This window comes from Thermobia domestica, chromosome 13 (genome assembly GCF_964235325.1).
Source record: "Thermobia domestica chromosome 13, izTheDome1.hap1.1, whole genome shotgun sequence".
Lineage (NCBI taxonomy): Eukaryota > Metazoa > Arthropoda > Insecta > Zygentoma > Lepismatidae > Thermobia > Thermobia domestica.
This window is the reverse complement of record NC_137466.1, coordinates 17,745,911-17,766,045: the sequence shown is the minus strand read 5'-3', so window position 1 is coordinate 17,766,045 and position 20,135 is coordinate 17,745,911. Positions and strand designations below refer to the sequence as shown.

Below are 20,135 nucleotides of genomic sequence, written 5' to 3'. Positions count from 1 at the left end.
ATGGATCCAATAATGCTACAATTATTTGTTCGTGAGTTATTTTCAATCTTACTCCACAGTTTATATTTTATAGATCAAATATTTCTCAACCTATCATGACCTCGATTTTATCACATCTTTCCACTGACACCAATAAGTAACTTCCGGTTTGTGATGAGCTCTTTGATTACCGCTACTTATCGCTTATAGTTATATGTGTGTAAGCCTTATATAAGAATAGGAAAAACAGTTTAACAATAACTATAGAAATAAAAATATGTCTATCGAAATAAGTAATTAAAAATAGCCTCTATCAAAATTTTCCTCTACTAGATCCTGTCTTTCTTCACCTCCTATCGCGATTTCCAGATTGGGAACTTGTTGTAGAGTAAAATAACAATGTGAACCGATGATTAAATTAAATTGATATCGGAAAGAAAACGATGTGAGCAGCCTCCTTTGTAGATGTTTTCATCTATTAGTATTAAATCGTTAACCACTACATTGCACCGTTTGCCATGTCAAAGGCTTCCTTAAAACTTATTAATCGTAAATTACATGCAAATACAAGTAATAACTATCACTTTACACCCATCTCATATAGATATGAGTAGTACGTCTAATAAGAATCACATAAATGTTTCTGGTATCTTATCTAAATCAGTTGACAAATGAAAACGTAAGAAAATATTTAATCTTATGTGTTTCTACGTTTCTTGCAAATGATCAAATCTTATATGAAATATATACGTAAGTTTCTTAAAGTGTTAGCAGAGTAATCAAATTTTAAACACCGTAAACAAACAGAAGAATGTCATTAATTATGAATTAATCATCCATTTTTAAACAATTTATCTAAATAGGTGGATTTCATTCTCAAATGATTATTGATATATTCAAGATTAATCCTAAATTTATCCGTACCCGTATATTTATTCAATATTGTGCAACCGAGGTTAAACTTACAAGAAATCAAATCATACTGGAAGTCTTTTCAGTACTCAGTACTGAGTGATTAAAAAAAAAAATAATAATCCGATTCTAAATCGTAATACCTTTTCACCCATGAAATATTTATGAGTGAAACTGTTCCTGTTTGGAAAGGACCTAGAATTTTAAGTAAAAAATTACTAAAGCACTGCACTATTCCTTAGCAGTCTCGAATAGTTGTAAGATGTTTACTTCACATTAATAGGCTTTTCATGTTTTTCAGTTCAGAGCAGGAGGAATTCGTAATCGTTATACAAAGTCAATTTTGACATTGTTTTGATGTTGATTCTCAAAAACCAAATTGCATTCATTGTTGTGCTAGCAATTCGAGAAAATAATTGCGTATGTCCTGGTCACGAACACAAGTGAAAAGAAGAATTCAAAATCTTCCAAAGTTCCCCGGGCAAGTACTCGACGAGACAATCGAAGCTCGAGATTTCTCAGACAATATAACTTGTGTTTTAGGAATCGTTTAACTATGAGACCAAATAAGTTGCAAGTGGTGAAGGTTTCCTTGCAGGTGAAAAAAAAGTATTATAAATTGGTGTTTCAGAACTTGGAAGTTAGCTTCTGCGGTCATTGAGCTTAAAAAGCTGCACGAAAGTGTATAGTATGAGCTATACACCAGAGTCATCGAAATTTATTGTGCTTAAGGTCGTTTCTAAAACATGTGTGCGCCTTTCTCTTTAGAGACAGGTATAGTCACGAAGCAAAGCTCTCTGGAAATACTGAAGAACAGCTTTTTTTCCTCACATTTAATAAAAAATTCGAAGATTTCATTTTTTCACAGGACGAAACCCTTACCACATTTGCGCCTAAAGGCTCAACGGTTACTAAACGAAAGTCATCGTCTTCGTAATTTAGGTCGCATGAGATTCAGGCAATTTTCCCTTACGATTTCACACTCTGATTTTTCCCATTAAGTTATGTCAAATATCACGTTTTATGTCACCATTCTCGCCTAGTAATCTTAAAAAGAGCGAAACAGACATCTACGCTTCCAATGAAACAGCAGGCATGGGAAAGCAAAGTAAAAAATGACTCATTAGTGCATACATACTTTCTCGTGATATACAATGTTTATCAAAAAATAAGTCAAAGTTTGTAGAGATATCTGCTTTAATTGAGAGATGTTTGAGTTAACAAACATATATATATATATAAATTTGCATGAGAAGTAGGTTTATTCAATCTTAATTCAACGGTCGTTCCATTATCTTTGTATTTTAAAAATAATGAAGAAATAAACCTTTACTGTTAAGGACAACCAATTGAAATTGAAGAGGGTTGGCGAAGTCTAAATAAATTTTTAAATAGAAAAAGAGATTAAATTACAGATATTATTAATCAATAAGACAGAAGTTATAAATAGCAAAGTTAGGAATTAAAGTTGGTACTTTAATTTACAGAAACTTACATTCCACTCAAAAGTTACAAACTGTGAATTAACAAAAAACCATGTTGCACCATGTCAAAAGTACACAAACACAACTTACGTAAGTATACAAGCATGTACTTGATGCACAACACAAAACAAATTTCTTAATATGTTCAACTTTTGAAAAAATTAAATACAAAAAATGAAATAATCTTTCTTTTCTTTCTTTCACTATATACACAATACTATTACACTACAATACTTTTGTGTACGGTAAGTGTGTGTATTATGTTTCTGATATGTATAATCAAACCTACCAGAGTATGTGATATCAATTATGTGCTTGTTGCTGTTGTTTCTTTGTTCTGTCTCTTGTTAAGAAATAATTCCAGATACGGTAACGCTTTCTGCACCTTCTGCCGCCAACTAAAGCCAAGATGTTTGCATGAGTTGGTGAGCCATTGTAGCAAATATATGTGTTCGTTGGATATGTGTTTATATTAACCCATCTTATAAGATAAGTATTTTCTGAAACAAGTAAGTATAAACAATAAGAGAATAGAAGTGTATAAGATACAGAAACATTATGAGGAGAAGGTAAATCCTTTTTAGAGATAACTAAATCATAATAATACGCTAATTACAATAGCATTGTTATGTGTTGTATACTTCTTCTCATTATAGTCTTAATCCTTAAATGTTTACTAGCCTTTTTCAGTTTTAAAGAAGAATTTATTACAAATTTTCACTTTTGTTTTTTAGAGTACTAGCAATAAAAGATTCCTGAGCACACTGTCGTAATGCTTAAGTGTATATCTGTTCGTAGGTTTTTCCTTAACTCAATCACACTGGAAAGAAAGGCTGATTTTATTATAGGAAAATGTACCGCGTATTTGACACAGTCCATTTACCCCTTTATTCTATAAATCCACGAAATAAATTCTTAAACATGCTTTATAGATACTATATCCCAGACCCTCACCCGAAGGATTTTCTTGCACACAATAAACTTAATAAACTACCTTGCTTCCTCGCAAGATCAGATTCCATTCCATGTAGGTCAGCGTAAAATATTCTGGTGTGTATATATAGTATATTTCGCTTTAAAAAATGTTTCAAAAGTCATTTCCTGCCATCTATAAGGTAAACTACGTATGTTAGTAGAGTATATTTTACTTATCTTTCTGAGGATTTGTATTCAAATCTTCTACGAAAATATTCTAGTTACGAACGTTCATATGCACTGCATATACGAATTCATGAATCGAAATTAGTATGTTCTGACCACTACCGTAACTAAAGATGCAGCTATAGAAAACTTTTTTTTATTTTTTACTTTGAGTGTTGGATCTACTCAGTGATTGCTTGTTTTGTATTATACAAAAATTATACTACTACTATTATTATTATTATTATTATTATTATTATTATTATTATTATTATTATTATTATTATTATTATTATTATTATTATTATTACTATTATTATTATTATTATTATTATTATTATTCCCTGTTTGATTTTGTTGTCATTGTTACCAAGCAACAATGGAAAAATTTAATTGATTCTCAGTTGAAAATTATTGAATATTGTAAAATCCGTTGTTTATTTTTTATTTTATTTTATCCTATTATTTCTTTAGCTATGTCCTTCAAATTAAAGAAATGTTTATTATTCCAGTATCTATATATAATGTTCGTGGTATTATGGCATTTTAGTCACTAACCTGAAAATACAGAAACATTATGAGGACACGAGTTACGTCGTTTTACGAACAAGTTTTGTCAACGATTTTTCTCTTGGTTTACAAACAATATTTCGGCATATGAACGCACACATACGCCTATACTGACAATTCCACATGCTTAAGAGTGCTTTACTGTGTTTGCCGTGAACATTATCTGTCAGAGTTCTGTATTCAAAATAATTAAACTACGCTTTTTTTAGTTTTTGTGTTTTTAGCCCTCGTACTTTTTTTTGGGGTTTAATTTAGTATCACTTGTTTGTTTTTTAAAAAAAGTCATATAATTTTCATTCTTTACCACAGAAAGACTCTTAAAAAATTAAAAAAAACACACATATAATACAATGTTTCTGTGGTTTGAACGGAGTAAATTTAATTAATTTCAATGAAAAAACAATTTTCAATTACGAACAGCGCTAAGAAATGGATTAGGTTCGTAACCCGAGAATCCACTGTACTAGAAGACTACAGGACAATATTGAGGAAAACGTGTGAAATAACATGAAAGCTGGAAAGTGGGTTTTAACACAGTAATATCATAAACTAAATCTTCGAAACTTAAACGGGTCCCCGCATGGGTCTATTAGGAGGAGCTATTTTCTCCAAATTAAACTATTTAAATCCAGAGATGTCATTCAGCCGGTTGTAAAAATATGTCAGGTTTAAGGAACCGGTTATTAAAATTCTCTCCATTTCTAAGCCAAAGTGCAGTTGAGATATGACATTACAATTTCTACATCGTCTCAATGGGAATGTAATTCTGCCCATGTGCAGGCGCACTTCGTTTCTGTAACAAATATTATGTTTCCTGTCAGATACGAAAATTTCGCTTTGCGCGGTTGCAAACCGATATGAAATAGGATCCCTGAACTCTTAATGCTTAGCATTGACATTGGTGTTACTGCATGTTTCAATGGCCAGAAGAAATATCTATTTTAGGTGACGCAAAATGTTGTATCTAAGTGGGAAATTATGTGGCTTCGGAGGGAAAATTTGCTATTCTGAATTTGACAACACTGTTGCAGCTCTGCTAAATTGTTTACAAACAGTGACTTTCTCGTAATGATTGTAATTGTAATGACAGTGACTTGTAAGTTCATACAAAAGAAAATAAATAAATACAAATTTGTACTGACTCCTGCTCTATAATAGGCTTTATGTCTACCTTTACTTCTCGTATATCAATTTGAGAAGCTTATTCCTGTATTATTATTATTATTATTATTATTATTATTATTATTATTATTATTATTATTATTATTATTATTATTATTACTATTATTATTACTATTATTATTACTATTATTATTACTATTATTATTATTATTATTATTATTATTATTATTATTATTATTATTATTATTATTATTATTATTATTATTATTATTATTATTATTATTATTCGCCATATGATCCTCCGTAACGGACCAAAGTTAGAGCATTCGTAATACTCGTAATACTGCGAACGGCTCGTTCTAGTGCCCGAACAGTTTGCCTTCAGCAATCATGTTTCTTTGTTTGTAGTTTCCAGTGGTGGTAAATACATATGATTTAGCTCTTGAGTACTTTTCTCTTGTCCCTTTCTGGAAATTAATATTGAATGAAGTTTTGCGATAAACCTGTTGAAAACTGCTGCGTTGTATGATCCTGTTTTATCCATGTAAATGAAGATGTAAATTTTAAACAAATATATTTTCCTCTTTTATCGTAACCGAAATTTAAGGAAATTAGTATTTTCAGGTGGATCATTTCTGCGTCAATCCATCTGAAGTGGTCCAAAGATGGAGAAAATAGTTGCTCGAACATCTCCGAAAATTATAGTAATTGGAGTGTGATGAAACTTGTGTATGAGAAGGTCAATAACATCATTCACATTCTCGTATGTACAAGTGTCTCTAAATGGCTGCCATCTTTGTTGTCGATGGAGTATCATTTTTTTTTTTTCATTTGTAAGCGTTTACGAAAACTACAGTTGCTCAGGACATACGTATCAGACGAACTCCAAACAAAACTGAATGTTTACATGAGAGACTGAGGTACACGGAGAACATACACCCTTCCTTGTAAATAAATATGCAGGATTGCAAACTAATACATGGAATCGCTAGAAAAAGTACAGAAAATTATACTTTTAAGGGGGTTGTAATTTGGAATGGTAAAAAGTGGGGGGTTCATAAGGCTTGTGCTGAATACTATTGCATGTAAAGAGTCTGTAGAAATATCCACAGCTATGATACTACTGGCACCATAGATTTATGGGGTCTGAAAGTTGAAGTTTGTGATTTTGATGCTATGTTTGGGGCGTAATATCTCAGGAAAGCAAAGTGCTAAAAATTGCTGCTTAGACCACAAAGAAATTCTGTATGTGAAAAAAAAAATCATGACACATTACATGGAGAAAAAAGTGAGGACATGGTAAAAACGCGAAGAAAGCACGCGAGTAACGATGGTCGTAGCCCAGGGAAATATTTAAATATTTCGATATGTTCCACGCTAGATCTCAAAAACTACGCATGATTCAGCAATTAAACGCGCTTTTGTTTCTGTTCAGTTGTGCAAAAGCTTGCGAGTGACGTTTGATCCATCTTTCTAGCTCCATGATCATTGCCACGACTATATAGTAAGGCGATTAGCTCCCCTTGCACCCATGACACCAATCGTCGAACTGGACTGCGGTATTAAGGCACTTAATCTATCAGCAAAGTATCATTGAAATCCAATCCGAGTTACGGAAGTGCATGTGTTCACAAGGTTGCGTTACACCTATCTATCTTATCCTGCTAAAAATGGCGTATTTATGGAAAATATTTAAAATGATTATTGTTTCCCTTCTCTTCTATAGCATTACATCAATAGCTTTTAGTAGCTGTAATTACAAGTTCTCGCAATTACACAATTTAAGCAGTGTTGCAAACTTCAGCAATGTTTTTATCATATCTCCGGAACCGTTTGAGATATCGACGTGCTGTAAATGGCAAAATAGTTTACACATACATTACAAACAACACAAGTAACTAGTTATGATACTTATCTCAGCATTTTTAGAAATAAATGCTTTCAAAAAACACATTTTCAAGCCCTGGTAACTTCGTTCCTATTCATTCGAAACAAGTCGTATCATGACCATGGTATTCAACACTAAAGTACTTTCGATGTGCATTATGCTGTACGTTTCCGTCATGCTGCATTTGCGATAGAGGGCTCGGAACTTTGGATATTTGTGATACTATAACATCCTTAATTTGCAGCACTGAATAATTTAAGTGGTATTTTAAGTTTAGGTTTGACACGTTAATTTGAAATGTATAATAATCTGACGTAGTGCCATTTGAAAAATATAACTTTATATTGGGTTGGCAACACTATTGAGTCTTTCTGTTTAATACATACAAAGTTGTCGCACTTCTTATACTTGCTTCGTGCAAAATTTCGCTTTTCTCTCTATTTTCGTTTGACCGTTCTAGCGGATGGTCAAGATAAATTAACCACTCTGTAGACGTGGCAATGATCATGGAGCTAGAAAGATGGAACAAACTCACTCGCAAGCTTTTGCACAACTGAACACCACCAAAAGCGGGCCTAATTGCTGATCCATGCGTAGTTTTTGAAATCTAGCATGAAACATATCAAAATATTTAAATTTTTCCGAGCTACAATCATCGTGACGCGCGTGCTTTTTTCGCGTTTTTACCATGTCTTTACTTTTTTCTCCATGTAATATGAGTCATGATTTTTTTTGCAATAGTTTATTCACATACTGAATTACTTTGTGGCCTAAACAGCAATTTTTAGCACTTTGCCATCCTGAGATATTACGCCCCAAACATGGCATCAAAATCACAAATTTCAACTTTCGAACCCCCATAAATCTACGATACCAGTAGTATCATAGCTGTGGTTATTTCTGCAGACTCTTTACATGCAATAGTATTCAGCACAAAACTTATGAACCCCTCAGTTTGTGCCATTCCAAAATACAGCTTCTTTAAAAGTGTAATTTTCTGTACTTGTTCTGGTGATTTCATGCATTGGTTTGCAACCCTGCATATTTGTTTAGAAGAAAGAGTATATGTTCTCAGTGTACCTTAGTCTCTCCTCTAAACATTTGTTTTTGTCTTGAGTTCGCCTGATACGTACGTCCTGAGCAACTGTAGTTTTCGTAAATGCTTGCAAATGCAAAAAATGGCATACCACCGACCACAAAGATGGCCGCCATTCAGGAATACTTGTACATACGAGAAAGTGAATGATGTTATTGACCTTTTCATACACAAGGTTCATCACACTTAAAGTTTTATAATTTTCGGAGATGGTCGAGCAACCACCTCTGGACCCTTCGTATGGGTTGACCCAGAATATATACGAATAACATATAAGTACAAAACTGCATAACCTAAAGTGTAAAAATGCTGTGTAATATCCATATGCGCGTATAATAAGTTCCTGAAATATTAAGTGATGAAATATGAAATGAAACTAGTACCAGAAAATTTTCCGTCTTGGGCTATGGCCCATACCTTAATATGGTCCTGCTAGTAATTAATATTTCCTGTATACAACAACGTGTAGAGACTTGTAAATAGATATAATAATTTTCTCAGAAAATGGGTCTTGTAACGAAGATGTTTATTATCTGAATCTTAAAAGAATCAGTAAATTCACTATTAAATTCAATTTAAGAATGCACTTGCTGTTTTCAAACGAACTCTAGTTTAATCTGAATTACAAATATCTAAGTCTCCTGCGTTTAATTTCAAGAATGTAGCCGTAACAGAGGAAAGTCACGAAGTGCTTCGAAAGTATTTTTGCTAACGAGGGAACTGAAGATTTGCTTGGTGATACATTGTGAAGAAAATTTTCGTTTTACATCTTTCCATATGTCAGTTTGTCATGTAAAAGCGTTGTATAGGCATATGAAAGTAAACACAAGAATGCCATTATCTGGGTTGTAAACAAACGAGCATTCTTAAGTTGTGCACTAACAACAAAAATTCACGAACCACGCAATAAGCAAATTTGATATTCACACGGAAACAAGGCATATATAAAATTATATTTAACGAGGAGATAATCTTTCATTTTCACCTCAATAATCCTTTTATTTTATACTATTTTGTAAACACACAGTATTTATGAACATGTACGAGTACTTTTGTCTTATGTTCAAAGTTGCTATGGTAAAGGAACAACTGACTTCCTATCGCAATGTGAAACAATGGAATCGAAACTAGCAAGAACTGCATGCGAAGTGGGAAACGAAGCACTCTTTGTATCATATTGTTATACGAAACACACAGGATTATCTTTCTTATCTGATAGCTGTCATCGTATGTGAAGAGAAGGAACCTGCAGAAGATCCATACAGTAGTTTAGTGGCGGGAAACGCACAAATTGGATAAGTGCAGATGAAAAAAGAAGATAAAACTACTCTCTTCAGTGCCTTTCAATCAAAAATCAAACAATCTCAGTCAATATACTTCAAATACGTGCTCTACCCATTGTAGGGACAGGTCAAATATCAAAAGGTAAAACAAAACCAATTATTAAACAATAAACAAAAATAATAAAGATAATAAAAGTAGATTATATATATATTACTAGCAGCGTTCACCCCGCTTCGCTGCGGTCACCCCGGAACGCAATAAACTTTGTTACTTAGATAATTTTTACTTTTTCGCTTTCAAATTGCAAGCGCCTGTCATTTATGTTAACCCGCCGAGTCACGTGGTCATGCGGGTTGCATATACATACGTTTATTTTTACCTATGATGAACTATGCAGACTTGAATGGTCCATTATCTCAAGACACTGGTAATTAAAAATTAAAGTGATATGATAAAAACCATCTAGGGTCCAAATCCTAACAACCCCCCAAAAATGAAAGAAATCGGTTCAGCCGTATTAGCGTGATGAGTTCACAAAGGATTTGTACGTTCTCTTTTATATATATAGATACGATTCCATTATTATAGGTTTTTAATATTTTTGGCATATATATATAGCGATTTGGTTTCAACATTGCTTAAAATTTATCAAGAAGCATAACATCTAATAGAAATGCCATAAAACTAATGAACCAAATCGAAGTCATAAAATTTATAGGTGCCAGAGAAAAATTACAGGAACGAAGCAAGAGTGAGTCAAACATCATTTGTAATATTTTGGTTACTTGCTTACCTTGTGCATCAATTACACTGAAAGTTGCTTAGCATTCAAAGTAGATGATATCATATTGTACCGTCTAAAATCACTTTTGAGCCCATTTTTGTCCTTTGAGGTTAAGAACTCTTACACTACAGCTTCCATCTCTTCTTGTTTGCTAAAATATCGCGAGTATAGGAAGTGAGACATGGATCAGAATAAGTAATAATCTGGCTGTAGAAGAACTCACTTTCTATTCACCAATGCAGGGCATAAAATAGCACACACCCACTCGACTGTTCGGTGTACAGTTTGGTATTGCTAGTTCAAATGTTCGGAACAAATTCACAGTGAATTATGACTTTATAATTTCACAAGATGTTCGATTTATTAATGTGTGTTCGAGACGCTCGTGTTTGGCACCTTGCCCTTCTGTAGTTACTGCTTACGGACGTTAGAATTCAGAAAAGTATCCAGTTTCAGTCGCATGATTTCATTCTCCTAAGGAAACACAAACACGTGGCTTTTCCAGGAGTTATATGCTCATACTTACCCACTCGCCTTCGTGCTTGAGTTGGGGTCAATTCGTGGAGCACAATTTGGCAACTCCGGATTCTTTCGCAAAGGTCCGGCGACTAGTCATATTGGACTGGAAGTGCGTATATGACCCCCGAGTGCAGTCGCCGAATTTTCCTCTATCATCTGGCACATGATTCCGGAATGGTTTTCAGCTTACCTGACCTTAGCTGATCGATGAGATTCTTGCAACCGAAGTAAAATTTCTTGAGGCTTTGACACATTTGGTTGTTGTGCTGTGATCAGCTGTCTCTTTACATTTCGCACAACAAACGTTTGTAGTTAGTTTCGCAGCATTATGGTGCAGCTCGAACTCGTAAACAAACATTCCTGAATATACTTTGTTGCATCTTCATCTTGGAAGCCGTCAAACCAACCCCAAACGCAGGATTGCAGTATCAAGACACACAATACCATTATCTACTGACTTGAACTGCTTCAGTCACGATATGCACGCTCCAAGTGATGAACGTATGTCAAAATTACAAAAATTTCGAAGATATTTTCCACAATACTGCATAATGGTTTGTCGAACGTAATAGGAAACTTTTGTTGCAGTCTCTCTGTTTTAAGCATCTTCTCCACTTTTATTTAGAGGTAAAGTGTGTATCAAAACCTGATAGAGTGTTTATTGAAAAATGTGACAAAAGAAAACCTAGAACATGTCTTGATTTATAATTAAGAAAATGCTCATGTCTTATTGTGATCGATCAAAATGTAACAAAGAATTCGAAACACAACTTACAATTTGTTTGTTTTAGTTTTTTAAACTGAAAAATCGAAAGGGCATATGTCATTGCTAGAATTTCTCTTTTCTCAAAATAGTACTAATTCTTGCTTTATTCTATCTCTTTCCAGCACACGAAAGCGTACGACGCACATGCACCACTAAGCTTCAAATCAACCTCTTCATGGTAGATCACGTCTGCATGATGGAAAGTAGCGGCACGGGTCACATGTGTTTCTGTGAGGAGGACAGGTGCAACGCTGCACCACCGCCTCTCGATCATGCATCTGTTTTAATCTTGTGTGCCTTGTTGAATGTCTTCTGCATGATTTACAGATAGAGCATTTTGAGTGCAAGCACCAATTAACATAAATAAAGACTTTTGCTGCTCATGCATTTATTATATATATACATATATTCATAATTATATATCACGCTTGAGGCAAGTTATACAATACTTAAGAAAAAAAGCTTTACTCATATTATACTTTTTTTCTTTTGGTCAGATTTACCACGCACTCCAGTGCATATTTTTTTAAAACACTTTTTTGGTCCATTGTAAATGCAAATGCCTTAAGACCAAATGCATTCCAATACTAATAATAAAATAGTTGCTACATAAGCGAAGAAAAGAAGATTATTGTGTTTGCAACATGATCGTATGACATTTCTAAGGTTTTCTAGACACTTTTTACATTTAGCTTGCAGATTTTTGTACGATTTTCAACACTTCTTTATTATTAATTTTATTCTTTTTTTAAACAAAGAATATAACAGCATGAAAATATTTATGCTTACAATATATATGAGCACCATCCAACAATGGTATAAGCTTTGAACAATCTTTTATAATTAGTTAATTTTTTATTTTACAGAGCAGAACTTCAGGAAAAAAACAGTTTAAAACTATTTTTATACGCTGCATTTCAATTTTTCAAAACATTTGCTTGATATTATTTACTTATTAATATATTGTCTATTATAGCATATTTGTTTTTTTGTGATTTCTTTTAATAAAACATTTATAAACTATATATATATATATATATATATATATATATATATATATATATAGTTTATATATGTATATATAAAGTTTTGTTTAGAAACTACATATCTTGGCAGAATATTTTCATCTATTTATTTAAGTATCCATGTGTTAAAGAGAATGGAAACAGTTCATTCGTTTAAAATTAAATATATTTACAAGCTATTTATTTTCGTTTCGTTTTTGCAGTGTTATTTTTCATAAATAGCAAGGCAATATACTATTGCACAGCTTAATAAAATTTATATACTACTTTTATATAATGACAATGAGCTGAATGGAGAGAAATTTTGCAACTTTTATTCTTATTTGGCACGCATGTTCATTAACTTTCACTTACAAAGGTAAAAATGAAGTACTGGCGGTGTCCTTTCTCTGCCTTTTGAGACGAGGAACCACTTGCCTTTCCCATATTGCCTCCAACATTCAATCAACTATATTAAATGGGGTAAAGAGAGAAAGGGAGTGCCATGTGACCTGGGGTCTATACTTTTCGCAGTGCATTCGTTATCTACCTTTTTTTTATATATATATATATAAATAAAACTTCGAATCAACTCTACTACTAACACCATCATCATTATTACTACTATTCCTTCTTCGAACATCATTGCTGCTGCTGCTTCTAATACAAACATTAGTTTTATGAATATTGTTATGAACACTACAGATCTTGTGAGGTGTTCAGTGACAAATCATTATAAACAAGTGCTACAATTAATATGGACATATAAATATTAAGACTCTTTTTGCCAAAGAAATAAGTAAGGTACATTTGTTTCGTATTTCATTGGTAACTTATAATGAGATAATTTTATCAAATCTTGTTATCACTGCACACTTTGTATGAGCTTATTTAGTATGAATTTGTTTAGTTTTCTAATAATCAATGCATAAAGTTACCATTATTAGAACTTAATTGTTAGAGATTTCAAGCATTTAAAAGTATACGTATAAACTATTTTACCTTTAGCATTTAAACAATATTCACATTTCTTGATTTTTAAAAGCTAAATTTTAATTCAATGATCGAAATATTAAAGTACTAATAAATTTCTTTAAATAATTATCTAACACTAATCTAGATAGACACTGTTTTAGCGTAAAGCGCCTGAACATGTTATGGAAATTAGATAACTTAGAAAGGCACGAAATATGTAAGAAGGTGACAAAGTGAAGATCAAATGAATGAAACGTTTTTGCATCACATTGAAAAAATTGGAAACAAGTTATCAAAATAGTAATTATAATAATAAGAAAGATAATATTATGACGAAATGTATTCTAGAAATGAATGCAATGAAAAATGAAGTTATAATACAATCTCAAAGTAATGTTTCCTCTGGTAAATAGTGAGTTATAAAGCTAACTTTAAATAAAGTTCATTTTATGTGATTTTATATTATACTATGTGATTTTATAATATATATTGTGATTTTGTGCTAACTACAATAGTATTTTCAAATCAAAACGTGTAAAAAGTATTACTTTATATTTTTTTCCTATTCTATAAACTGCTGTCCTTCATATACTAATGCAATAATAACGTTTGAAATTATTTCATTTGTTATTTTCAATTATAGTGAGAAAAAGGTATGACTTTTTGGAAGTAAGACATGTATGCATATATATAAACTGTAAATTTCTTTTAAAATATTCTAACAAGAAATTTGTAGCAGTACATTTATTCTTAAATAGTTTTTGGACATTTCCGTTGTTTCAATAAGATACTAAATCTGATTCATGAAATGTAGGTTTTGTTTATTTATTATTCAGTTTCTGTTATAGAAAGACAGGAATCCATTTTCACTTTAATCATACTTTTACTTCAAATAATATTTTAAACTTTCATATTAAAGATGTTCCAGGTACAACGTTTTATATCAATTAGTTATTCAGAATTCTTAGGATAATTTTGTCAACTAAAGATGTCAGGTTAAGGAGACCAACAACTATAGTTGATGAATCACTATTTTTAAATTGGTTGACACTTGACGTTCCACCTGGAAAGCCAATTACGTTTGTAAATATAATTGGAAAATAAATTATTCTAAACCGAAATATTAAAAAGTTACAGAACAATTTTAAGGCTATATTATTTTTTCATCTGGGTCATTATGAGCTTATAATTGGACAGTTTGATGTTAAACTATAATAGTTAATTTTCCATAGTTATTAATTATATTTAATAAAAAGTATGTGCTGTATTTCCAGTGTATATGATTATACATATATACAAATTTCAAAACACTAGAAATCGCATATAAAGTTAATCATATTTTATTAATGCTTATATAGGGTTAATCATTTAATAATATAAGAAAACATATTTTGTTGAATTGTTATAGTCACAAAATAATGATAAAAATGTAATCCAAATATTTCTTTTGATGAAATGAACGAATAATTTCTTCGCTGAAGAACATGCCAAGTTATTCAGCAAGGTTTTGTTTATACAATACGTATAATTTGAATGTCACAAATACAGTGTAGTATCCAAAATTACTACAGGTCCAAGTTAAAGTCAATGATGTATCCAATACAGTGTTTTGCCAGTACTTTTAAATATTAATTATTTTTGCATCAATTTCATATTTAATGTACTTAGAAGCTTACGAATACATTAGTTATGTTAGTTTGAATATCCGTTATGCTTTCCTCTTGTACGTATAAGATACTTATTATTATATAATTAATTTATTGTTAATTAGTAATGCATATGCATATTGGAACATTTATTTATATTCTTGAGAAACCAAGAATACTTTGAATTTTGGTAGTACATGTAGATTTAATGTTATATGAAATGTTGGAAAATTTCCCGGGTAATGCACCAGCGCCAAACTTCCGTTAGGCTATGATATGTCTGATCAAAGCAAAATTATATTTTATTCAATTGTAATAATATATATACTTATTGCGAACTTTAACAAACTTAAATTTATCGCAAGTACATTCAGTTTCAAATATATATATGCGTATAACACTTTCATCTAAATATGTATCAACTACATTTCATATATGAATGCATCATTTATGAACAAAACCATTTTAAACTTGGAAGTTGTATCACATTTATTGCTTAGGACAATGTCACTACTGATATAACTTTTTATATACCAACACGTAGTTGAATGGAGATAGAAAACAATATAAAAGATGCAACTTGACGACGTACTTTGCCTATTTAATTGGAAAGAACTTCAGTATTATATTCAAAAAACGTAATCATTTCTTAGACTTTCGAATAAATATAAATAAGGAATTTAGATTACAAATAGTGTACGTAGAAACTAATTTCTTCATGTTCATATAATGGTCCAGAAAGTGCGCAGTTGCGTATGATTCTGTTAACAATATTCATATATTGTGCAATATGATCTAGAAATTCCACGGTATGTGATAATTTTCAAATACTTTAGCTTTATATTATTTAACTATAGGTAATTCCAGTTTGAAATTACTATTTATTTCCTAAAAGTCCATGAAGTTTGACTATCATGCATGAAACATAAAAATCTGTAATATCTACTTAAATAAAAGTGTCATCTTACAAACACGTAAACACATATAAATCTTAAGTAGACGCATAGGACACTCTATAAAAAATCATAATTAAATTGCATTAACAGCTACTGAACAGGATAAGTAAATATTTTTGAATTTTACTTCTCATGTAAGATTTTTAATTAGTTGATAAAATAAACGTAACTTCCTGATGGATGTTTGGCGTGCTTTATACACACACAAACGAGTAAAGTCATATAGTTTTACAAATTCGTTACTCAATTTGCTAAACATATAATATGATATACATCACAGCTCAAGGTCAAACGTTAGCTTCAAACAGTTGTCTTAGTGGCATACCATTTCTATGATTCATCATCGAGTATAGTTTAAACAATGTCCTTACAAATATTAAGTTTGAATCAAATTCGCTAAAGCTTTTAACAGGAAGAATAATATCAGTAATAAATAAAATCAAACCCGATTTTTTAAAAAAAATGTTGATTGCAGAATTAAAACAACTTTTAAATTGTTAGAAAAAGCATGTAAAAAGAAAATGTTTTAAAATTTATATTGCTAAAATTAAAAGTAAGCAATGCTGAGAGTTTCCTTTTCTCGAATATCTCCAAAGAATTCATTTCAGTAACGTACATGAAACTAAATATACAAGACCCTTTATTCGAACCGACTTCATAACATTATATCCAAAAATTCTGAGCGAACGACTTAAAGTCTGTTTTTTCAGTACAAGGTTCTTTTGCATTTGATCCGTGAATGCAGGCAGTTTTACGTTAATACTGTACTTTCACTATCCTTTATGAATCATATCACCATTTTCATCAATAAAATTGTTGTATAACTGCAAGCAAGCAATTCACAAAATGAAATAATATCGAATATAATAAAATAATGTCATATATTTAAATCTACAACACAATATTGAGGGTTACATATATTAAAAATACTGCAAAAATCTACAAACGTACCATGATTAGTGCTTATATTGTAATTTTCATTCATAACGAAATGAAAAATTTGAGAATGGATTTACCTTGGTATCTTACTTAATTCCTTATATGTGAGGTATAACGAAGTACATAGAAAGTAAACTGACCCATCAGTCACATTGTGTAGTAGCAGAAACTGACAGAGCTTAATTCCTTATAGGTACTTTATTAAAACTATACCCTCATCCAGAATATAATAATGCAATTGCATTAAATGAGCTATGATGTATTCATATCTTGATATTTTATTAAAACCAAATGTCTGAGATGAAGTCTTAAATTGATAAACCGGTGCACATTGGGGCTAAGTAACATGCTCATCACTTCAAATGTAATTATTTAGACCAACATCCATTTTATGCATGTGCTTTTGTATATGCATATGTACATATATTGATGATGATAATAAACCATGTAAATATTTTGTATACAAGCTTCGATATTGAAAGCTTATTAAAACGACTTATACAGATTAAGAATTGATTCTTTAAGAATATTATTTGCTTTGGCTGTGAGTATTTAGATTGTGTGGAGTGTATGGTATATTACGTCTCTATAAACATAATTATAAGTTATGTTTGTAATAAATTTTCTTACATAGATATTTAAAAATATCACTGTACATAATGATAATATGATAAGTATAGTCTATATATGCAAGAAAATTACTTGCATATTTTAAATAAAAAAGAAACGACCACTGTTCTTTGTTTAATGATATAAGAAAATACAGTGTGTCCCTATACTAATATTGTGATTGTTCAGAATGTCCGAAAAAATATAAAAATGAATTGTTTTGTTATTGTTGTGATGTATGTCTTTTAAAAATATACTATGTAAATGCTGGCTCAGTAATATTACGAAGAAAACAGTTTATATCGAGAGGAGCAGGAACAGAACTTTCTTGTGAGAATCAAGCCATCAGTTTCTTCCTTTTTTAAAGTTTATGAAGAAAAAGGAAATAGATCATCACACTATTGTATGCTACAAATGCCAATCCGTACCAATTCTTTCTACTTGGATTTCCAAGCTGATACTGATTGAATAATCATGTGCTTAATTTTTCAATAAAATATTTACATTATATTATTGCCACGATGAATTTTTATTCAACATATGCAGCTCCCAATAGCCCAACTTTCGGTTGAAAGGGTAAAAGAAGTTATCTTGAGATTATTATTAATATGGATAGTTCTTGACATCATATCATCACATTTTTCATTACATCAAAATACATATACGTTTCCCATACATTGAATCTACTAACATCCATTAAGTACTCATTACAAGAAAATTGAACATACTACCAGTAAATTTCCCTATAGCGAAAAAAAAAAGTGTTTCATTGATTTTTAGTAAATCTTGATTATAAATACACACTGCACTTTCTTCCCGTAACACGTTTGTTAAGTCCAAGTCCAAATTTTGTGCCTAATAACTCGAGAACTTAGTTTCCACTTAATCAAATTTAAAATATTGGTAGACCTTAATAACCTTAATATGCACGTGAAATACCATGATGTGCAGGTGCAGCTATTTGATTCTTGAGTTATTGACTACGAGATTTGCTGTTTGGACTCAAATAAGTCCAAACACCAACTTCGATAGCAAATAAACTCAAGGGTCAAAGATCTGCACAACGTAATATTTTATATGCATAGTAAGTTTATGAAGGTCTACCAATATACGAAATTTGGTCAACATCAGATGAGTTCAATTGCTTTCAGTGAAATTTCCTGATTTCACTGAGTTCAAATCCAATTCAATGGCCAATAACTTGGAAGCTAAAGATCTGTACTACACCATATTTCATACTATGCTCAATTGTGTATAAAGCTCGTTATCATTTACCACTGTACCAAGTTTGGATAAGATAAGATTGGTTTTATCGATCGTGATTTAGTAAAATTTCACTTCCATAAGCCCAACCCCAAATTTGGTGATCAAGAACCCGAGAACGAATGGTTTGTATAACCATCATATTTCATATATGTGCTAAGGTACGAGAGGTCTACTAACATACCAAATTTCATAAAGATCGGGTAAGTATAGTCGGCAGCATATCACATATATTGACGTTTTGTTAAGTTGAACCTCAGCTTTGGTGACCAATAACTCAGGAACCAAACATTTGCACATCAAAATGTTTCATGTGTGTAACTAAGTTCGTTAAGTTCTACACTATCCAAATTATGGTCAAAATTGGATGAGTTCTATCGATTGTGTATCATATACAGGGTGATCAAAAAGGGAATGTCCAACCGTAATAACGGAAAAATCAAAACAGAGAGAAGTACAACTTTGCACGAAGCAACTAAAGGAAAGGGACACCTTCGCACGTGTTAGGTAACAAGACTCAATAAACAATATTGTCACCTCAATATGAAGTTTTCTTTTTAATCAAATGACACTACGTGAAGTTATTATAGAAGAAAACTCTTCATGCCAAGAGAAAACCTACAATAATACACTTGACGTTCAATGTTGTAAACTTTGCGAGATATAATTCCAAACAAGTGACGAATTAAAATTTGTTTTGCACAAACTAGGAAGATGATATAAAAATATGTGTGCAGTTGACATCAAATAGATTCCACTAACGTCCCAAAGAATCAAGTGAACAGTGTTGTTATAAGAGAGGAGAAAAATGAGCGAGATTGAAAGTGGTGCATTAAGGCGGAAAAGTTTCCGATTACATCATGTTTCAAAATCTAGAAAGCAGTGCTGTATGCCCAAATGAACATATTGTCATTTGAGGTCAGTAAACCAAATGCCCTCCGAGATATAAGGTATTGTGCAAAACCTGCTAAAGATGTGTTATAAAAAATGGCAACGATGTTTCAAAATTCTCTCTCTTTTTTTAATATTTTTGTCAAGTATTATCGTTTGTCAAGCACAACATATAGCGAGAGAATTGGCGAACTGTATGACGTTTTAATATATAATTGGACGCCCAATTATCGATATTTCTTTCCACTAAAAAGGAAATTTTTAACGTGGTACATCGCGCAAACTATTGACATTTTACAAACTCAGAT

The 20,135-nt window shown here is 31.4% G+C and overlaps 1 protein-coding gene across 9 annotated transcripts in view; it reads left to right on the top strand.

The window, feature by feature from the left end:
• The window catches only part of LOC145668033 (UPAR/Ly6 domain-containing protein qvr-like), a 416,709-nt gene that overhangs the window by 321,347 nt on the left and 75,227 nt on the right, over nucleotides 1-20,135 (top strand). Inside the window, exon 6 of one of the 9 annotated variants that reach the window (XM_081735501.1) lies at nucleotides 11,667-18,183. The exons of the other annotated variants lie outside the window; for them this stretch is intronic. Coding sequence (XP_081591627.1) covers nucleotides 11,667-11,875 — 209 coding nt within the window. The 3' untranslated portion in view covers nucleotides 11,876-18,183. Of the gene's footprint in view, nucleotides 1-11,666; nucleotides 18,184-20,135 lie in introns of those variants that run through there. 9 annotated transcript variants of the gene reach the window in all.